Source organism: Lipotes vexillifer, unplaced genomic scaffold (assembly GCF_000442215.2).
Source record: "Lipotes vexillifer unplaced genomic scaffold, Lipotes_vexillifer_v1.1 scaffold205, whole genome shotgun sequence".
In the NCBI taxonomy this organism is placed as follows: domain Eukaryota; kingdom Metazoa; phylum Chordata; class Mammalia; order Artiodactyla; family Lipotidae; genus Lipotes; species Lipotes vexillifer.
The window spans coordinates 219,170-238,127 of record NW_006781396.1 but is presented as its reverse complement, the minus strand read 5'-3'; the positions used below and the strand labels follow the sequence as shown (position 1 = coordinate 238,127).

At 37.9% G+C, this 18,958-nt stretch overlaps 1 protein-coding gene across 2 annotated transcripts in view; it reads right to left on the bottom strand.

Moving 5' to 3' along the window:
* The window catches only part of CFAP70 (cilia and flagella associated protein 70), an 85,980-nt gene that overhangs the window by 14,486 nt on the left and 52,536 nt on the right, over window positions 1–18,958 (bottom strand). For both annotated transcript variants that reach the window (XM_007454658.1, XM_007454659.1), the window contains exons 16-24: window positions 17,789–17,914; window positions 15,592–15,725; window positions 15,355–15,470; window positions 14,932–15,156; window positions 4,355–4,513; window positions 3,674–3,795; window positions 2,055–2,207; window positions 1,376–1,537; window positions 620–709 (exon numbers count right to left, since the gene is read on the bottom strand). In XM_007454658.1, coding sequence (XP_007454720.1) covers window positions 620–709; window positions 1,376–1,537; window positions 2,055–2,207; window positions 3,674–3,795; window positions 4,355–4,513; window positions 14,932–15,156; window positions 15,355–15,470; window positions 15,592–15,725; window positions 17,789–17,914 — 1,287 coding nt within the window. The remainder of the gene's footprint in view (window positions 1–619; window positions 710–1,375; window positions 1,538–2,054; window positions 2,208–3,673; window positions 3,796–4,354; window positions 4,514–14,931; window positions 15,157–15,354; window positions 15,471–15,591; window positions 15,726–17,788; window positions 17,915–18,958) is intronic.

Genomic DNA, 18,958 nt, shown 5'->3' with positions numbered 1-18,958 from the left:
GGGAAAGAGCTGATTGGGAAGGAAAGCTTAAAAATGTAAATCAAAGAGAAAGAAAATATTAAGAAAGTGAGGGATTAGGAGAAAAGGAGAGGGATAGAATCAAGAATACACATGAACAAGTTAGATAAGAACAGAAGAATGCATGCCTCTTTCAAAGATTCAAGGAAAGGAGGGAAGGGTGACTAAAGAGATTTTAGGGGCAGTGGAACAAAAGATCTACCAGAAGCTGTAGCAACTCCTCCTGAATATAGAAGGGACCCAGAGCCTAATAAGTATCAATTAGTTTCTTTAATTTAATTGAGTAGATTCTTTATATCCCATATCACTTTTCTCTTCCAGATAACATCATAAAATTACAAGCTTATGTACCAAATAACATGAAATTTTTTATTATATAGCTTCATGCTTCAGTTTTTTTGTGGGATTTTTAAAGAACGTTTTATTTTTGTAGTTCAGATTGACCTTCAGTTTACTGAACAGCTTTGAAGAGCAACTTTTCATTAGAGAAGACTGCCCTGATAGCCTTCCTACCACCATCCAAACTCTCAGGATGCCTGGAAGGCCAAGGAGTCAAGGTCAGCTATATGCACAGGCTAGTCTCAAGACCTGATCCTCTTACCTGATAACAGGCTATTCCCAGTCCTAGCCAGGTAAGGCATGAAGGCGATCTCTTACAGACTTGCAGGTAGGTTTTCTTCGCCTTTTCGTACTGTAGAAAGAAAGCACCACTAAGCTATTGATCTGGAAGCTTCAAACACTGCATTACTAGGATAACCATGGGGCTTCTGTAATTGTACTCCACACCAATCTAAGTTAGATGAATCCTTGGATTATGTATATATATGTTTATATATATATTTAAATACATTATATATATATATATTTAAAAATATATATATTTTAAGACAACTTTTTAAGAGAAGTTTTATGTTCACAGCAAAATTGAGAGGAAAGAACAGAGATTTTCCATTTACCCACTGTCCCCACACATGCATAGCCTCTCCCATTAATCAACATCCCCGACCAGAGTGGTACCTTTCTGTTAGTTAAGTCAAGTTAAGAATGCTTCTACTACTTTTAATAAAAGAAAGCTAAAATAATAGCTAAAATAACACTTACTGAGTTCTTAACAACTTTTTTAGTATCATAATGGTTAAAACCACAGACTCTAGTATTAGACTGCCTGGATTTGAATCCTGCTTCTATTAATTACTGGTTATCTGATGTTGGGCAAGTCACTTTACCTTTGGATGTAAAAGTGTCATTATCATATTACTATTCTTACTCCACAAAGATGGATGTTAATGCTTGAACTGTAATCAGGTCCCAGACAATGACCTGATTTACATAGTTAGTCCCCATCTCTATTCTTCACCTCTTTCTCTTCCAGATATATCTGCCCCAGTCGCAGGAAGATGAAGTGCATCTCGGAAGCATCCACTACAAAACTAATGGTTCGCTCATAGCATGCCTTGGCCTCAGCATGATTTCCACTCAGAAAATAGAGATGGCCCTTCACGCCCCAGACGTTAGGGTTCTAAGAAAGTGAAGAACAAGGAGTACATGGGATGAGGTGGTATTTAAAAGTACATTAATGATCTTTGTTTAACATTTAAATTTAGATGAAGTCCATGTTCTTTTGCAAATTAGAAAGAGGGCCATTCAGTTGCACTGGGAGATACTGTTCTAGGACTGCCCTCTCACTTTTTTCTTGCATTCTTCAAAGCCATTTTGTCTTTGGGGAAAATATTAAGAAAAATATTCATGCATAACCATGATGATGTTCACAATGAGAAAGCAGAAGTTCAGGAAACTTGAAATAGATAAAGTGTTTGCTAAAGAGCTGTCCTTATCCTTCCTCTGTCCTTTGTAAAAGTCATGATTGAGTAAGAAAAACAAATGGAAGGAAATTAGATAAATGAGTTTACTGACAGCTGATGACCCCCACCTCTGGTAACCAGAAATCTACCTGTGATACGGCATCACCACTTTTAAGAAGGCCTACTTGTCCCTTCTCCAAACTAAACTTAAGACGCTCTAGCAAAAGTTATTACCAGGTAGTCCATCTGAGCTGCTTGTTGAAGGTATTCCTCTGCTTTAGCAAAATCCTTCTTGAGTAGGTGTGTCTGGGCCAGCACCAAGTAATACTCACAGCTGGGGCCTCCATGAGGGCATAATAGCTCATGTGCAAGCACTCTGTGTACATACTGCAAGGAAAACTCAGATTATAAGAAACCATGTAAATGACTGCATGGTGTCAATTCCATAGCTCTCATGGTTGAAGATTATGTCTCTGATAATAAATAATAAGAAACATATTATAGAATGAAATGATTATCAATTTCAAAAGGTTAGAGGTGAATTATAAACATTCAGCATATCATGGTTCCATTACCAGCTATTCATGTAGTAACATTTCCAAGTGAATTATCTACAGTACTGTATAATTCTGGTCTTGCTGGTCATACTAGATGAGTTTTAGCCTATTGTGTAGCAGACAAAGGCATTTCATCAACCACCCCATTTTCATACGAGGTAACATTTTCAGGCATTTGTATTTATACGGAAATTTAGAGTGAGGCAAAACCTCCCTTTCTAAAATTCTAGACTCAGGATCTTAGAAACATAAATGTCTGTTTCTGACACACTCTCAAGCATTTGTTATGTTCACCAGTTTTATACTTTGGGCTATACTTTGTTTTTAATATGATATAAGGCCTGCAAATTTGACAAAGTCATATGTACTTGCTAAGAAGAGGGGAAACCCTTCTTCTCCCTCTGTTCTCATCTCAGCCTATAATATAGAAACTTCCACTAATAATGATACCTTCTTAGGAAAATACTGGGGGAAGGCTCTGCAGCTGTTCCCTCTACCTGCATACTGACTCTTGGACATGGGGGAAAAGTGATTTATTTAATTAGGGAGACAGAGAGCCTGTTTCTCTATTGTGAAAGGTTAGTATATTAAAGCCTCCTGTTTAACGTGGCCCACTCCCACCTAGTTCATAATTCTTGCCCTGTCTTGAGTTGCCCACCCTCAAGTGGCGCATGCACTCTATAGGTTGAGAGCCAAATCTCTTGCCTCCTGGATCTTGCTCTCTCTCTTACTGCTCGCTTCATGGATATGTTTCTCACTTCCTATGTGGTAGGTAGACCTTACAGGATGCTCTTCTTCTCTGAGAGGAGACTGCAATTCTCCAGCTGTTCCACCTGTGACTGCATGGGTAAATCAAATCTGGGACCAGTCACATATCCAGCCCAGTTATACCAATAAAAAATTAGTATTTTTATCCCCCCATATAGCACTGTGTATCTGTTTCCAACTGGTTCAGAACCTGGAAGGGAAGAAGGGTGTGCTTAGGCTCCTGTGAACCCCCAACACTCACATAACATGAGCTCCCACAATAAAGTAACATCAGGCTACATATGACTCAGAGTCTGATTGTGCTTTGCTGGTATTCTATAGGGAGCAGACTTGCAATGAGGTCTCCTGATGCTCTCTGCAGAGAGTAGTTCATGTTTGAATGTTTATTCCATTGTGTCTATAGTGTGCTCTCAAAGCATGTTTGATTTCTGCGTCATACACATTTAAGCTTGCGAAGACATCACTATGATAGAATAAGTAGTTCATTAAAATCTTTCCCTCTACTTGCCCTTTTTCAAATATTCTGACCTGCACAGCATTGACCTTCATCAAGAAGCGTATGGTCTCCATGAAGATGGTTGCAGGAGTTTGGGAAACACTATAAAGGGTGGGATGCAGACAAGTCGATGACTCTTGACATTTTGATGCTTCTGAAAATACGATATTAAAATAACAGACAATTAGATATAAAGGAAAAATTCAGAAGCTCAGACACATAGCAGGGAGAGTATTCTACTCTAATTATGAAATTATAATCTTGAAAGCAATAGATTATTCTATAGCAATGGCCCCCAAAGAGGAGATCTCAAAGGTTCTCGAGGTTATTCTACTGGTGTTTCCAAATGCAAGTTGACTGAAATAAAAGCTTTTTTTTTAAAAAAAGTATTCAGATCTTCCTGAATGTGAAACAGATTTGTAGATACTCTGAATCTTTAGATACTATAAAAATGAAAATTCATTGCCAGAAAATCATAGGTCTATAGTTGGCTACTTCTCTGAGCTAAATATAAATCCTCACTATAGAAAGAGTTGCATTACTGAGACTGGATTTCAGAGTCTAGCCTCACATGAAGGAATTTAGACAATATTACAGATAAACTAATCAACTTCAAACAAGTTAAGATTGCCATTTTGGTCATCAAAAGAGTTTTCAACATTGTCTAGTTTGTTTATCCCCTTCTTCCAAGTGGAAATCTTTATTCTAATTACCTTTTTTTGATGGTATCTCCTTGATAAATGTGTTGGATGGTTTTTGGCTGGTAGTTGGATCCTGAGACTGTACAGACAAAATGGGTTCATGTGACTCAGACTGCAGGTTAGAGGATTCATCAAGAAATTCATCTAGAATGGATAATGGAGCTCCTAGTCCTAAAAAGATTAAATTTTAATGAGATAAAAACCTACCTTCCTACATTGTATATTAAAAGGTTATTACAGGAGATAAATACAATTAATTTCCAAAGCATAGGAAACATAACCCCTAAATATTGCATGGAAAGACTTGTTTTGCAGATTTTTTATATTTCTGAATAATTTAAAGAGTGCAAGCTAAACAGACAGCACAGCTCCTGCCATTATGACCCCCTAGTCGAACCCTTCTGCCAGCCTAAGTCATGATAGTGTCCGGGAAGATCCCACATGCCGCAGAGCGGCTGGGCCCGTGAGCCGTGGCCGCTGAGCCTGTGCAACGGGAGAGGCCACGGCAGTGAGAGGCCCGTGTACCGCAAAAAAAAAAAAAAAAAAAATCACCATCATCATCATCATAAGTAGTTATATATGAACATGGCTATATGCCAGGTATTATATTAAGGATTGTAATGTATGATCTTATTTATTTTTCACAGCACTATGAGATATACTTATTATGCTCCATTAAACAAAGTGAACCACAGAAAAGTTAAAAATTTTGCTGAAGCTCTTAAACATTCCAAGCTGCCTCTCACATAAACAAATGTTTTAGGAATAAAAAAAAAAAGCAATGCTGGTAAGGAAATGATCAGTGCCAGCTGGTTCTGAATCAGAAGAGGTCACTCTCAGCTAGAGAAAAAGATATGGCTTTGAAAAATAGGTAGAAGTTGGATAGGTAGAGAGGTAGGGGCTAAAGCATGGAAGTAGCAAGCTAATTATTTTTATGGGTACTGAGGATTGCATAGTAAAAATTAAGGAAAGGTAGGTTGGGGGCTAGACTGTATTGATATTTGAATGCTAGGAGTTTTCTTCTGTAGGAAAAAGAAGAGGTTTACAATGAAGGGTTTTGAGCAGAAAAATCAGAGGATGAAAGTGGGATTTTATGAAGATTACTCTAGCAGTACTATGCAGCAAGGAGAAAAAAATGTTGATGGAGACAAAGAAGTCTGTAATAAGGCTGTTATAATATTCTGGATACTGGTAATGGAGAGTAGTGGAAATATAAAAGGAAGATGTAGGCAGCATTTTGAAAGAAAACCAAATGGTCTGGGAAATCAACTTGATATTGGGATCAGGGGAAGCTCAAGCAAGCAAGCAAGAAGCAGGGATGACTCTGAGATCATGAGCTTGGGTGCCTAATATAATGATGTACAGTCAGTTTGAGATATGAGGAGATGAGTTAACTAGTGGAAAAATCCAACTGCTGGATTCTGGAGGGATGTCAAGTTTAAAGATAGAAATCTGGGGCTTCCTTGGTGGCGCAGTGGTTGAGAATCTGCCTGCCAATGCAGGGGACACGGGTTCGAACCCTGGTCTGGGAAGATCCCACATGCCGCGGAGCAACTAGGCCCGTGAGCCACAACTACTGAGCCTGCGCGTTTGGAGCTTGTGCTCCGCAACAAGAGAGACCGCGACAGTAAGAGGCCCGCGCACTGCGATGAAGAGTGGCCCCCACTCGCCGCACCTAGAGAAAGACCTAACACAGCCAAAAATAAATAAATAATAATTTAAAAAAGATAGAAATCTGACAGTTATCAGAAGTGAAAATAGAAACTGTGAGGGTAGGTGAGCTCTTAGAAAGTAAGACAGTATTACTGGGAAATGATTACATCTAATGGGTGTGAAAAGAAAGTGAAGCAACCAAAGGAAACCCAAACTATTGGAGATGGAGTTAATCCAACATGTATTTCAAGAAAAGAGAATGGTTAAATATGCAGACTGATCATTGAGAAGTGATGATCTTAATGAAAAAAATGAAACTGGAGAGGTGGCCAAAATGGCAGAGTAGTTAGACCCTGAACTCACTGCCTCCCATGGACGCACCAAAATTACAACCACTTACAGAACAACTATCTACGAAAATGACATGGAGACTAGAAAAAAATATTTTCCACACCAAAGACTTAAAAAAGGAACCACAGTGAGATGGTAGGGGGGACAGGGATATGGTATAGTCAGGACCCACACCCTCAGGTTGGTGACCGACATACGAGAGGAATATCACAATCATAGAGGTCCTCCCCAAGGAGTGAGGGGTCATAGTCCTATATCAGGCTCCTCAAACTAGGGATCCTGAACCAGGAAGACAAGCACCCAGAACATCTGGCTCTGAAAACCACTGGGGCTTAGGATCAGGAGAGCTGAAGGACTATAGGAAATAGAGACTCCAATTTTAAAGGGAGTGCACAAAATCTCTCATGCTCCCAGCCCCAGTGCAGAGGCAGTAGTTTGAAAGAAGCCTGGGTCAGACCCACTTGCTGATACTGGAGAGCCTATTGGATGGCAGGAGGCAACTGGTACTCCCTCTGAGGATGGAGACACTGTTGACAGCCATTTGGGGATCATTCTACCATGATAACACTGGTACTGGCAAGTGCCATTTTAGAATCCTCCCTCCAGCTTATTACCACTGGGGACTGACCCCACCCACCAGTGGGTTGGCACAAGCCATGAGCCCTCCTGGAGCTCACAGACAGCTGCACAGGGATACAGCCTAGCCCACCAGTGGGCCAGCACCAGCCCCAAGTCCCCCCAGGGCTGCACAGCCAACCACACAGGAAGCCTACTGTGCCCTCCAGTGGGCCCTCAGCCACCACATGAGGCACTGCCTCACAGACAACTGGGCCAGGGTCCAGCCCCGCCTACCAGCATGCCCACATTAGTTCACCTTGCCACAAAAGAAGAATGCATGCAGCCTAGATACAGGATACCTCTAGAGCATATAGCTCTGGTGACCAGAATCGAGTGCCCTGATGGGCCCCGTTGGACATCTACTACATAAGGCCATTTCTTCAAGATTGGGAAATGTAACCAACTTACCTGCCTACCACACAGAAATAAACAGAGAATTGGGCAAAATGAAGAGACAGATGAATATGTTACCAATGAAAGAACAAGACATAACCTCAGTAAAAGAACTAAAAAAAGTGGAGATAAGCAATCTTTCCACTTCTTTGAATCATCTTCAGTTGCCTTTATCAGTTTTTTATAGTTCTCAGCAGATAAGTCTCTCACCTCCTTGGTCAGGTTTATTCCTATGTATTTGTTTTGTTTTGTTTTTTGGATACAATTTTAAAAGGATTGTTTTTTGGTTTGTTTTGTTTTGACTTTCCCTTTCTGATATTTCATTGTTAGTGTAAAGAAATGCAACAGATTTCGGTATGTCAATCTTGTATCCTGCTACCTTGTTGAATTTGTTTATCAGTTCTAGAAGTTTTTGTGTGAAATCTTTAGGGTTTTCTCCATATAGTATCATGTCATGTGCATATAATGACAATTATACCTCTTCCCTTCCCATCTGGATACCTTTTATTTCTTTTTCTTGTCTGACTGCTGTGGCTAGGACTTCCAATACCATGTTGAATAGAAGGGGTAAGAGTGGGCATCCTTGTCTTGTTCCAGATTTTAGTGGGAAGGCTTTTAGCTTTTCACCGTTGAGTATTATATTAGCTGTGGGTTTGTTATAAATAGCTTTTATTATGTTGAGATATGTTCCCTGTATACCTACTTTGGTAAGAGTTTTTATCATGAATGGATGTTGAATTTTTTTCAAATGCTTTTTCTGCATCTATTGAGATGATCATGTAGTTTTTGTCTTTTCTTCTGTTGATGTGGTGTATCACATTGATTGATTTGCATATGTTGAACCATCCTTGTGAACTTGGGATAAATCCCACTTGGTCATAGTGTATGATCTATTTTTATGTGTTGTTGGATTCGGTTTGCTAATATTTTGTTGAGAATTTTTCATTAAATACAAAGTTAAAAGAAAAGATATAATAAATATATAAGCAGAAATCAACAAAATTAAAATTGAAAACTAATAGAGAAGATTAATGAAACCAAAAGTTGGCTCTTTGAAAAGATCAATAAAATCAATAAGCTGTTAGCCAGGCTAACTAAAAAAAAAAAAAAAGAAAGAAAAAGAGGACATATTACTAATATCAGAAATGAAAGAAGAGACATCACTACAGATCCCATGGACATTAAAAAGATAGTAAAGGACTTCCCTGGTGGCACAGTGGTTAAGAATCCGCCTGCCAATGCAGCGGACACAGGTTCGAGCCCTGGTCCAGGAAGATCCCACATGCCGCGGAACAACTAAGCCTGTGTGCCACAACTACTGATCCTGCACTCTAGAGCCCACAAGCCACAACTACTGAACCCTCGTGCCACACTACTGAAGTGCACACACCTAGCGCTCATGCTCTGCAACAAGAGAAGCCACTGCAATGAGAAGCCCGCACACTGCAACAAAGAGTAGCCCCCACTCGCTGCAACTAGAGAAAGCCCATGTGCAGCAACAAAGACCCAATGCAGCCAAATAAATAAATAAATAAATAAATAAATAAATTTTTTTAAAAGATAGTAAAGGAATATTATGAACACTTATTTGCCCACAAATTTAATAACCTAGATGAAATGGACCACCTTCCTAAAAAACATAATCTTCCAAAACTTACACAAGGAGAAACAGACAATCTGAATAGGACTATATCTATTAAGTATACTGAATCAGTAATTAATAACCTTCCACTACAGAAAATACAAGGGTCAGATGGTTCACTGGTGAGTTCTCCCAAACATTTAAAGAAGAGATTATACCATTTCTATACAAGATCTTTAAGAGGACAGAAGCAGAAGGAATACTTCCTAAGTCATTCTATGAGGCCAACATTTTCCTAATACCAAAACCAGACAAAGACTTTACAAGACAAGAAAACTACAGACTATTATCTCTCATGAACATAGACTCAAAAATTGTCAACAAAATATTAGCAAATCAAATTCAACAATATATAAAAGAATTATACACCATGGCCAAATAGGATTCAACGTAGGTATGCAAGGCTGGTTGAACATTCAAAAATTGACTAATGTAATCCAGAATATCAACAGGCTAAAGAAGAAAATCATATGATCATATCAATAGATGCAGAAAAAGCATTTGACAAAATCTAACGCCTCTTCAAGATAAAAACTCTCAGTAAACTAGGAATTGAGGGAAACTTCCTGGACTTGATTAAGAATATCTACAAAAAACTATAGCTATCATCATACTTAGTGGTAAGAAACTTGAAGTTTTCCCACAAGATCAGAAACAAGGGAAGGATGTCCCTTCTCACCACTGCTTTTCAACATCATACATTATACTGTAAGTCCTGGCTAATGCAACAAGACAAGAAAAAGAAATAAAAGAAATACAAATTGGGAAGGAAGGAATACAAATTGAGAAGGAAGAAATACAACTGTCTTTGTTTGCAAAAGATATGATTGTCTATGTAGAAAGTCCAAAAGAAGTGACCAAAAATACTCCTGGAACTAATAAGCAATTATAGCAAAATTGCAGGATACAAGGTTAATATATAAAAGTTAATCTATATACCAGCAACAAATAAGTGCAATTTGAAATTTAAGCAAAACACTATCTATATTGGCATCCAAAAAATGAAAAACTTAGTATAAATCTGACAAAATATATACAAATTCTGTATAAGGAAAACTACAATCTATGATGAACTAAATCAAAAAAGAACTAAATAAATGGAGAGATAGTTCATGTTAATGGATAGGAAGATTCACTATCATCAGGATGTCAGTTCTTCCCAATTTGATCTATGGATTCAATGCAACCCCAATCAAAGTCCCAGAAAGTTATTCTGTGGATATCAAAAAACTGAGGCAAAAGACACAGAACAGCTAACATAATATTTAAGGAGAACAAAGTTGGAGAAATGACCCTACCTGACTTCAAGACTCACTATGAAGCTTCAATAATCAAGACAGCGTGGTACTGCCAAAAGAACAGACAAATAGATTGGTGGAACAGAATAAGGAGCCCAGAAATAGACCCACATTAATATAAACTAATCTTTGACAAAAAAACAAAGGTAATACAATTGAGCAAAGATAGACTTTTCAGCAAATAGCAGTGGAACAACTGGACATCTACATGCAAAAAAATGAATCTAGACAACACAGACATCATAACATCACAAAAATTAACTCAAAATGGATCACAGAACTAAGTGTAAAATGCAAAAACTACAAAACTCCTAGAAGAGAACATAAGAGAAAACCTAGATGACATTGAGTATGGCTTTTTAGATAGAACACCAAAGGCATGACCCATGAAAGAAGGAATTGACAAGCTGGACTTCACTGAAACTAAAAACTCAGGCTCTGCAAAGGACAATGTGAAGAGAATGAGAAGACAAGCCATAGGACTGGGAGAAAATGTTTGCAAAAGACACAACTGATAAAAGACTTAATCAAAATATACAAAGAACTCTTAAAACTAACAATAAGAATATAAACGACTTGATTAAAAAGTGGCCAAAGACCTTAACATACATCTCACCAAAGAAGATATACAGATGGCACATAAGCTTTTAAGATACTGCATATCATATGTCACCAGGCATGGTGATAATGGGGAAGAAAGATTATGCATGTGTGGAGGCAAGAAGTATATGTGAAATCTCTATACTTTCCTTTTAATCTTGCTGTGAACCTAAAACTGCTCTAAAAAATAAAGTATATTTAAAAATAAAAGATTAATATGAAAAATCATATTCTAATAAATTTTTAAACCTAGATGAAATTGATGAACTCTAAAAGGTATAAAATACCATGAATAACACAATAAGAAATATAGAATGCAAATTCTTAAAGATTAAGAAAATGAAATGATAGTCAATACCTCCTTTGCCAAAAACCCCAGGTCCCAGCTGTTTTATGGTTGAGTTCTGCCAAATGTTTAAGTCAAAATCAACTGTATCATATATAAGTTGATACAGAAGAGCAAAGGAAAGGTGCCTAATAATCTTGATTATAAAAATAGACGACAGGGGGCTTCCTTTGTTTTTTCAGGGAGTTTCTCCATTTTCTCATAATGAAAGACCATTAAAGTAATCAGAAGACAAATAAAAATGTAGATCAAATGATCCTTTGTTACCTATTTTTACTCAACTGTACTTGAGGAATCCATTGATTAAACTGCCAGCAAACCAAAAAAAAAAAAAAAAAAAAAAAAAAAAAGACGACAAAAGAAAATTACAGGCTATTTCATTTATGAACATAGATGCAAAGATCCAAAATAAAGCATTAGCTATTCAAATCCAAAGGTATATTAAAAACTAATACATTATGATCAAGTAGGATTTCCAATTATTGCAAAGATTGTTCAATATAAAAGAAATCTATGAATGTTGTTCACTATATTAATAGATAAAAGGAGAAAATTATTTTTTTCAACTGATGCAGAAAAAGAATTTGATAAAGATCAACACCTATTAATGAAAAAAACTCTTTGGAAATTAAGAATAGAAGAGATCCTCCTTAATTCTGTAAAGGTTTTTCAGAAAAAGCTTACAGCATATTTTATATTTAATAGACAAACTTTAAACTCATTCCCCTTAAGACAGGAAAGAAGACAACGCTGAACACCACAACTAATATACAACATATTACTGTAGATGATAAAAAGACATGAGTAGGGGCTTCCCTGGTGGCACAGTGCTTGAGAGTCCGCCTGCCGATGCAGGAGACGCGGGTTCGTGCCCCGTTTCGGGAAGATCCCACATGCCGCGGAGCGGCTGGGCCCGTGAGCCATGGCCACTGAGCCTGCGCGTCCGGAGCCTGTGCTCCGCAAATGGGAGAGGCCACAACAGTGAGAGGCCCGCATAACGCAAGAAAAAAAAAAAAAAAAAAAAAAAGACATGAGTAGTATGAGGATTGGGAGGAAAACGTAACACTGTCATTATTGGCAGATGATATGATAATCATATTCTGGAAAAAATAACAGAATTAATAATCTACTTGAATCAATAAGAGTCAAACAAGACTGTCATATACAAGTTCAATCTAAAAAACAATAGTATACACTAAAATCTAAAATGTAGAAAATCAACAGCATACACTAAAAAATACAGCAATAACCAACTAGAAAACATAATTAAAATAAGATACTATTATGATAGCAATGGAATCTATAAAATATCTATGAATTACATAAACAGGGCCTCACTGGAAAAAAATGTTATAACTTTAATAAAGAACCCAGAAGATGACCTGAGTAAATGGAGAGATCCTCCACACACTTGGATGGAATGGTTTAATAATATGTAGATGTTAATTATCCCTAAATTTATCTATAAATTTAATACAGTCCAAATAAAATTTCCAACTGGATTTTAAATGTACCTGATAAACTCACTATAAAATTCCTACAGATGAATAAACATTCATAAATAGGTAAGTCAGGTATAAAAAAGGCAAGTAAATGGGAGAACCTCATATGCCAGATACAAAGGCATACTATAACACCACAGCAATAAAAAGAGTGTGATATTGTTTTAAGATCAGATAAATGAGACAGAACAGAGAGCTCAGAGACATATATACCTTAAATCAAAGGACAAAAGATGATGGTTTAATAGATGGTTTTGAGAAAACTAGATCTATATGTGGAGAAAAATAAAATTTGATACCTACCTTGCATCACACTCAAAGATGGAATCCTGATAGATTAAAGATCAAAGTAGGGACTTCCCTGGTGGTGTAGTGGTTAAGAACCCGCCTGCCAATGCAGGGAACACAGGTTTGAGACCTGGTCGGGGAAGATCCCACATGCCGCGGAGCAACTAAGCCTGTGCGCCACAACTACTGAGCCTGCGCTCTAGAGCCCGTGAGCCACAACTACTGAGGCCGCGTGCCACAACTACTGAAGCCCACACACCTAGAGCCTGTGCTCCGCAACAAGAGAAGCCACCACAATTAGAAGCCCGCATGCTGCAATGAAGGGTAGCCCCCGCTCACCACTGCTAGAGAAAGCCCGCGTGCAGCAACAAGGGCCCAAGGCGGCCAAAAATAAATAAATAAAATAATAAAAATAAATTTAAAAAAAGATCTAAATGTAAAACTAATATTATAAAGTTAATTGAAGAAAATGTGACTTGAGGCAAGAACTATTTAAACAAAACTTCAAAGGCACAAAACTACAAAGCATTTGGAGAGTTGAACAACACAATCAACTAATTAAACCTACTTATAGAGCACTCCACTCAATGACAGCAGAATACACACTCTTTTCAAGTGTATATGGGATCAAGACAGATCAAACACTAGACCATAAAACAAGTCCAAATAAATTTAAAAGGATTCAAATCATGCAAAGCACATTTTCTAATCACAATGAAATTAAATTAGAAATAAAAAACAAAGACATCTGGAAAAATCCCCAAATATTTAGAAAATAAAAAACATACTGTTAGATAACCGAGGGTCCCATCTATTCAACTTCTAAGTATTTACCCAAGATAATGAAAGTATATGTCTATACAAAGACTTGTACACAAATATCCATAGCAGCTTTATTTTAATAGTCCCAAACTAGAAACAACCCAAATATATATCAACAGGTCACTAAATAAACATACCGTGGTATCTCTGTACATCAGGATACTATTTAGAAATAAAAAATGACGAACTACTGATATGGGCAACAACATGTTTGAAACTCAAAATAATTAGGCTTAGTGGAAGAAGTCAGACAAAAAAGAGTATATAGTGTGTGATTCTGCTTAATTCTAAAATTCTAGAATATGCAAACTCATCTATAGTGATAGAATATGCAAACTCATCTATAGTGATAGAAAGTTGATTGGTGGTTATCTGGAAATAGGAGCAAGAGAAAGAGATTACAAATGGGCACAAGGGAAGTTTTGGGGATTTTGGATATGTTCATTATCTTGACTGTGGTGATGTTTCCATGGGTGTGTTCATATGTCAAAACATCAAATTGTACATTGAATATGTGCAGTTTATGAAATGTCCATTATACCTCAAACTGTTGAAAATATATGTTCACAAAATAACAATGTACAATAACTTATAAACAAAATAACATATGCAAGAAATACATAAACAAAAATACACACATTAAACACATTAGAATGACTGATTTCCTAAAGTGGAGGAAAGGAGAATGTCAATGAAGAACAGGAAAAAAATACAGTGTATAAATAAATAAATAAATTTAACAATCACAAGAATGGGACCTTACATACTGGGGAAGAGAGTGAGGGGAAAAAGAATGAAATTTACTCAGCTAAAATGATACCCCTTTTAGGGATACACAGAGAGTAAATTCTCTAAGTCTCAAAAAACTGAATAGCAACAAGTAGAAGCTTCCAACTTTCCGTCACGTGAATGAGGAAACACTTAGAAGGACTCTTTCCTGGTATCCCTGGAACAACTCAAAACTCTACCTTCTCATTCATTTAACAGCTATTTACTGAGTACCTACTATGTGCCAGGTCCTACTCATAAGGCCAGTAATTTTTTCCAATAGCCACTCATCATCTCCCTGGTCCTACCTGCTGGGGCTTCCACCTTGACTGCTGCTGTAGAAGAACCACTGGTTATTCCCCAAGGGCCTAAACAGGAGTCGGCTTTCCTTCCTTCTTCAACATACTCCACAGTACTGGTGCTCCTCTGCTTTGTAACTTGTGCCTGAAGCACTCGTGCCTGAAGCTGTTTGAAGGCTTCATGAAATGCCATTTCCATTCGAATATCATTGTTTTGAATTTCATAGTACAAGCCTGAAGAAAAAAAGATGTTGAAATAAATGTGACTAATTTCCCACCATCGTATACTGAAGAATGACAACATTTCACTTAAATTTCCCATACTTTTACTAAAGTTTAAGAACTACGCGATGAGCCATTTAAGAGTGGAAAGAGAAAAGGAAAATCTTCTAATGAAAGAAAACACATTCATATCACAGGAAAATATCAAACCAAGTAAAGTCCAGGCTACAACATTAGTTGGCTCCAAGCAAGTAGCATCTTCAAAGAAAATTTCTGCCTGTTCATAGTTCTCCATCAGTACAGCCAGGACACCACACAGCAACAAGCTGAGAAGAAACCACCAACATGATTAACAACACGGTCCCATGTAACAGTCATGGAACCAAGACAATTTCATATAGAAGCTTATCTGCTCCTACTCCTTCCTTATCTCCCTTCCAACCATACCTGTGGATATGATTCTGGTTCAGGGAAAGGGCTTTCCGAAAACACTCTTGTGCTTTGATATTGTCTTCAGTTAGGAGGCAGAAGGCACCATAGTCCAGCCAGTGCTCCAGGTTCTTGGGCTCACGAACCAACCTCTATCACATGAAACATCAGGAGGACCAAGGTTACTGTGACGCTATGTCATATTCTTTACGCACACACATCACACAGTAAACATTCCATAAATACTATAAGCTCTATGAAAGTAGAAACTATGACTAAGAAGTCATAGAACAGTCCGAATGCCTAGAACAGTCACTTCTCTGGCTTATAGTATGTGGTCAATAAATATTTGATGAAATAATGTAAAAAATGAATCCTCAACTCATTGCTTCCTAGTATCAGTATTCTGGTCATCATACGCTCATCCAATCACTTGGGAACCAAAAGGTTCATTTTATATTTCATTTTAAAGATTTACATATAATCATTTCTGTCACAGTCTTGAGAATGCAAACATAAGCTTATCCACAAATACATAATAATAAAAGCAACTCATAATGAGTTAAAACTATAAAACATTGCTGAAAGAAATTAAAGAAGACATAAACAAATGGAAATACATTCCATGTTCACAGATTGCAAGACTTAATATTGTTAAGATATCATATAGTCCAAAGCAATTTACAGATTCAATGCAATATCTATCAAAATTCCAATGCTGTTTTTTGCAGAAATATAAAAGCCCATTCTAAAGTTCATATGGAATCTTAAGGGACCCTGAATATCCAAAACAATCTTAAAAAAGAACAAAACTGGAGGACCCACACTTCCTGATTTCAAAACTTATAAAGCTATAGTAATCAGTCTGATACTGGTATAAAGACAGACATAGAGACCAAGGGAATAGAACAGAGAGCCCAGAAATAAATCGTAGCATATATGGTCCAATGACTTTTGACAAAGGTGCCAAGACCATTCAATAGGGAAAGGACAGTCTTTTAAGCAAACTGTGCTAAGAAAACTGGATATCCACATGCAAAAGATTGAAGTTGGACCCTTACCTAATACCATATACCAAAAATAACTCAAATGAATCAAAGACCTAAATGTAAGACCTAAAACTATAGAACTCTGAGAAGAAAACATAGGGCAATAGCTTCACAACATTGGATTTGATTTTTCCTCCAGTTGGCTATGTTCCCATTAAGTACGCATTTTTCCCTCTCCCCACACCAAAACCTTTGCACCAGAGGAGGGGTGTCCTGAAGCAACTGGGGCCCATGTGCATACAGAGGTCCGACGCACTGCCTGTGTAGGCATCAGCGGCTCTTCTCAGATGCAACCCAGGGTCGAGTCTTTTCCCTGGTTGTGGCCCCCCAGATCCAATGCTGCTGTGGCATGGTCTAAGTGGGGCTGGAACATTGGCTTGGCTTGGGCCCAGGTGCATGGTGAGGCAGCCATGGGAAACCTGGCAGCCAGTAGGGCAGACCTCCCTCTGCCTTGCCTCAAGGGCAAGCCAGGATGCTTGCACCCCTCAGGAGCAGAGTCCAGGCTTCTCCAGCCTTTTTATCCATCCCAGCAGTCCTCCAACCAGCCAAGGTGGCTTGTCTCCTCTGCATAGGAACCCAGGACTGGGATACCCAGTCTGTGGCTTGACCTACTCACTCCCCAGTGTGGGTATACACCAGTGCAATCTCCCCTTTCCTCTGAGTTCCTTCCGAGGGGGAGAGATCCTAAGCAGATCTCTCCTACTTTTCTTCCCCTTCTACTCAATTGTGTGTGTATCTTTCTTAGAGCCTTGGTTGTACAGGAGTCCTTCTGCCAGTTTCCAGTTAGTTTTCAGTGAGAATTGTTCTACATGTAGATGTATTTTTAATGTGTTCATGGTGGGGAGGTGAGCTCCATGCCCTCTTACTTTGCCATCTTGATCTCTGCCTCTCGAGGTTCATTTTCTGCATACGGATAACCAACTGTTCTAACACAATTTTTTGAAAAGACTATCCTTTCTGCATTGAAGTTGTAAATTTGTAAACAACTTTGTCGAAAATATAATGGCCTTATTTGTGTGCACCTATATTTGGACTCTGTTTTATTGACCTATGTGTCTATCCTTTCACCAATAAGGTTGGATTTTAAACAATCAGAAACTACTATTTATTATACCCATATTGTACAAATAGCAGTAATGACAACCACCAGAAAGATGTTTAATTACCTCTTCATAGTACACTGTTGCCATTTCATAGTTCTCATTGACTTCTGCTTCGAATGCAAAGAGTCGAAGCTGTTCACTGCTGGTATAAATGGTTGAAGGAGTGCCTTGGACATCATCTGGCATGGCCTTGTCATCATCAAGATGTTAGGAAGACAAAATGAAGCAATTACAAGTAGAGAAGTTTTATAAGAATAAACCAAATGTGAGACTCTAGTCATGATGTCAAAAATGATACTGAGGTTTCGTACAGTCTTGCCAATACACTAAGAGAGTGAGAGTGAACCAAAGGATGAATATCAAGGGTGAAATAGAATCTCAGGTATCTGAGTACCAACAGTCTAAGCTCATGGAAGTGAGTAAAAAATTATTCAGGGCACAACTGCTCTCTTCAACCCTTAGGGCAGCCAGAATCCCTAACTAAGTCACTTCTAACCTCAAACAGCTTCTTTCACTTTCTCTAGTGTACAGACAAATATTATCATTTTTTAGGTGTCATGACATGAAAAGCGTTGTCAAGAACTAGCTAGAGTCTTTAAACATCAAGAAAACACGAGCCCAGGGTAAATCTTTGGCAGCTACATCTACGTTTTCAGTGGGATATATAGACAGATAGATTCTACAAAGGAGACATTTTAGAAATTGCCAGAAAGGTAGAAGCAAAAATAATATATCCTATATACCCAGATAGGAAAGCAAGTCTGGTAATAACAAGTAATCTCTTGGGCCAGACGCTATGGCCAGGGAAGGCCCCACCCCACCAAATTCTTTAGCTACAAATAAAAATAATATCACTGACTTTAACAAGTAGAGCTACTAAGGAATGTGAAGAGTAAAGCTAAATTTGAGATGGGCCAAAGTAAGCTTTTGATCATTGATTAATGCCTCTGTTCTTTGTTCTTTTTAATTTTGGTGACTTTGACCTCCAAATCCCTACAGCAACACACTGCCATGCCCAAACCAGAAATATTATACCTCTAATATCCACTCCCCAAACCCACATTACAAGCCTTCTCCCTTCTTGTCATTTAGTCCCCTTAAAACTCCTCTCTGACTTCCAATATGCCGATAATTTCCCAAATGGATAAGCCTGGACCTCATGATTTCTACTCATACTACTCTCTCACCAGCACACTCAGGTTCTGGGCATCCTTGTCCTTTTCCTGCACTTGC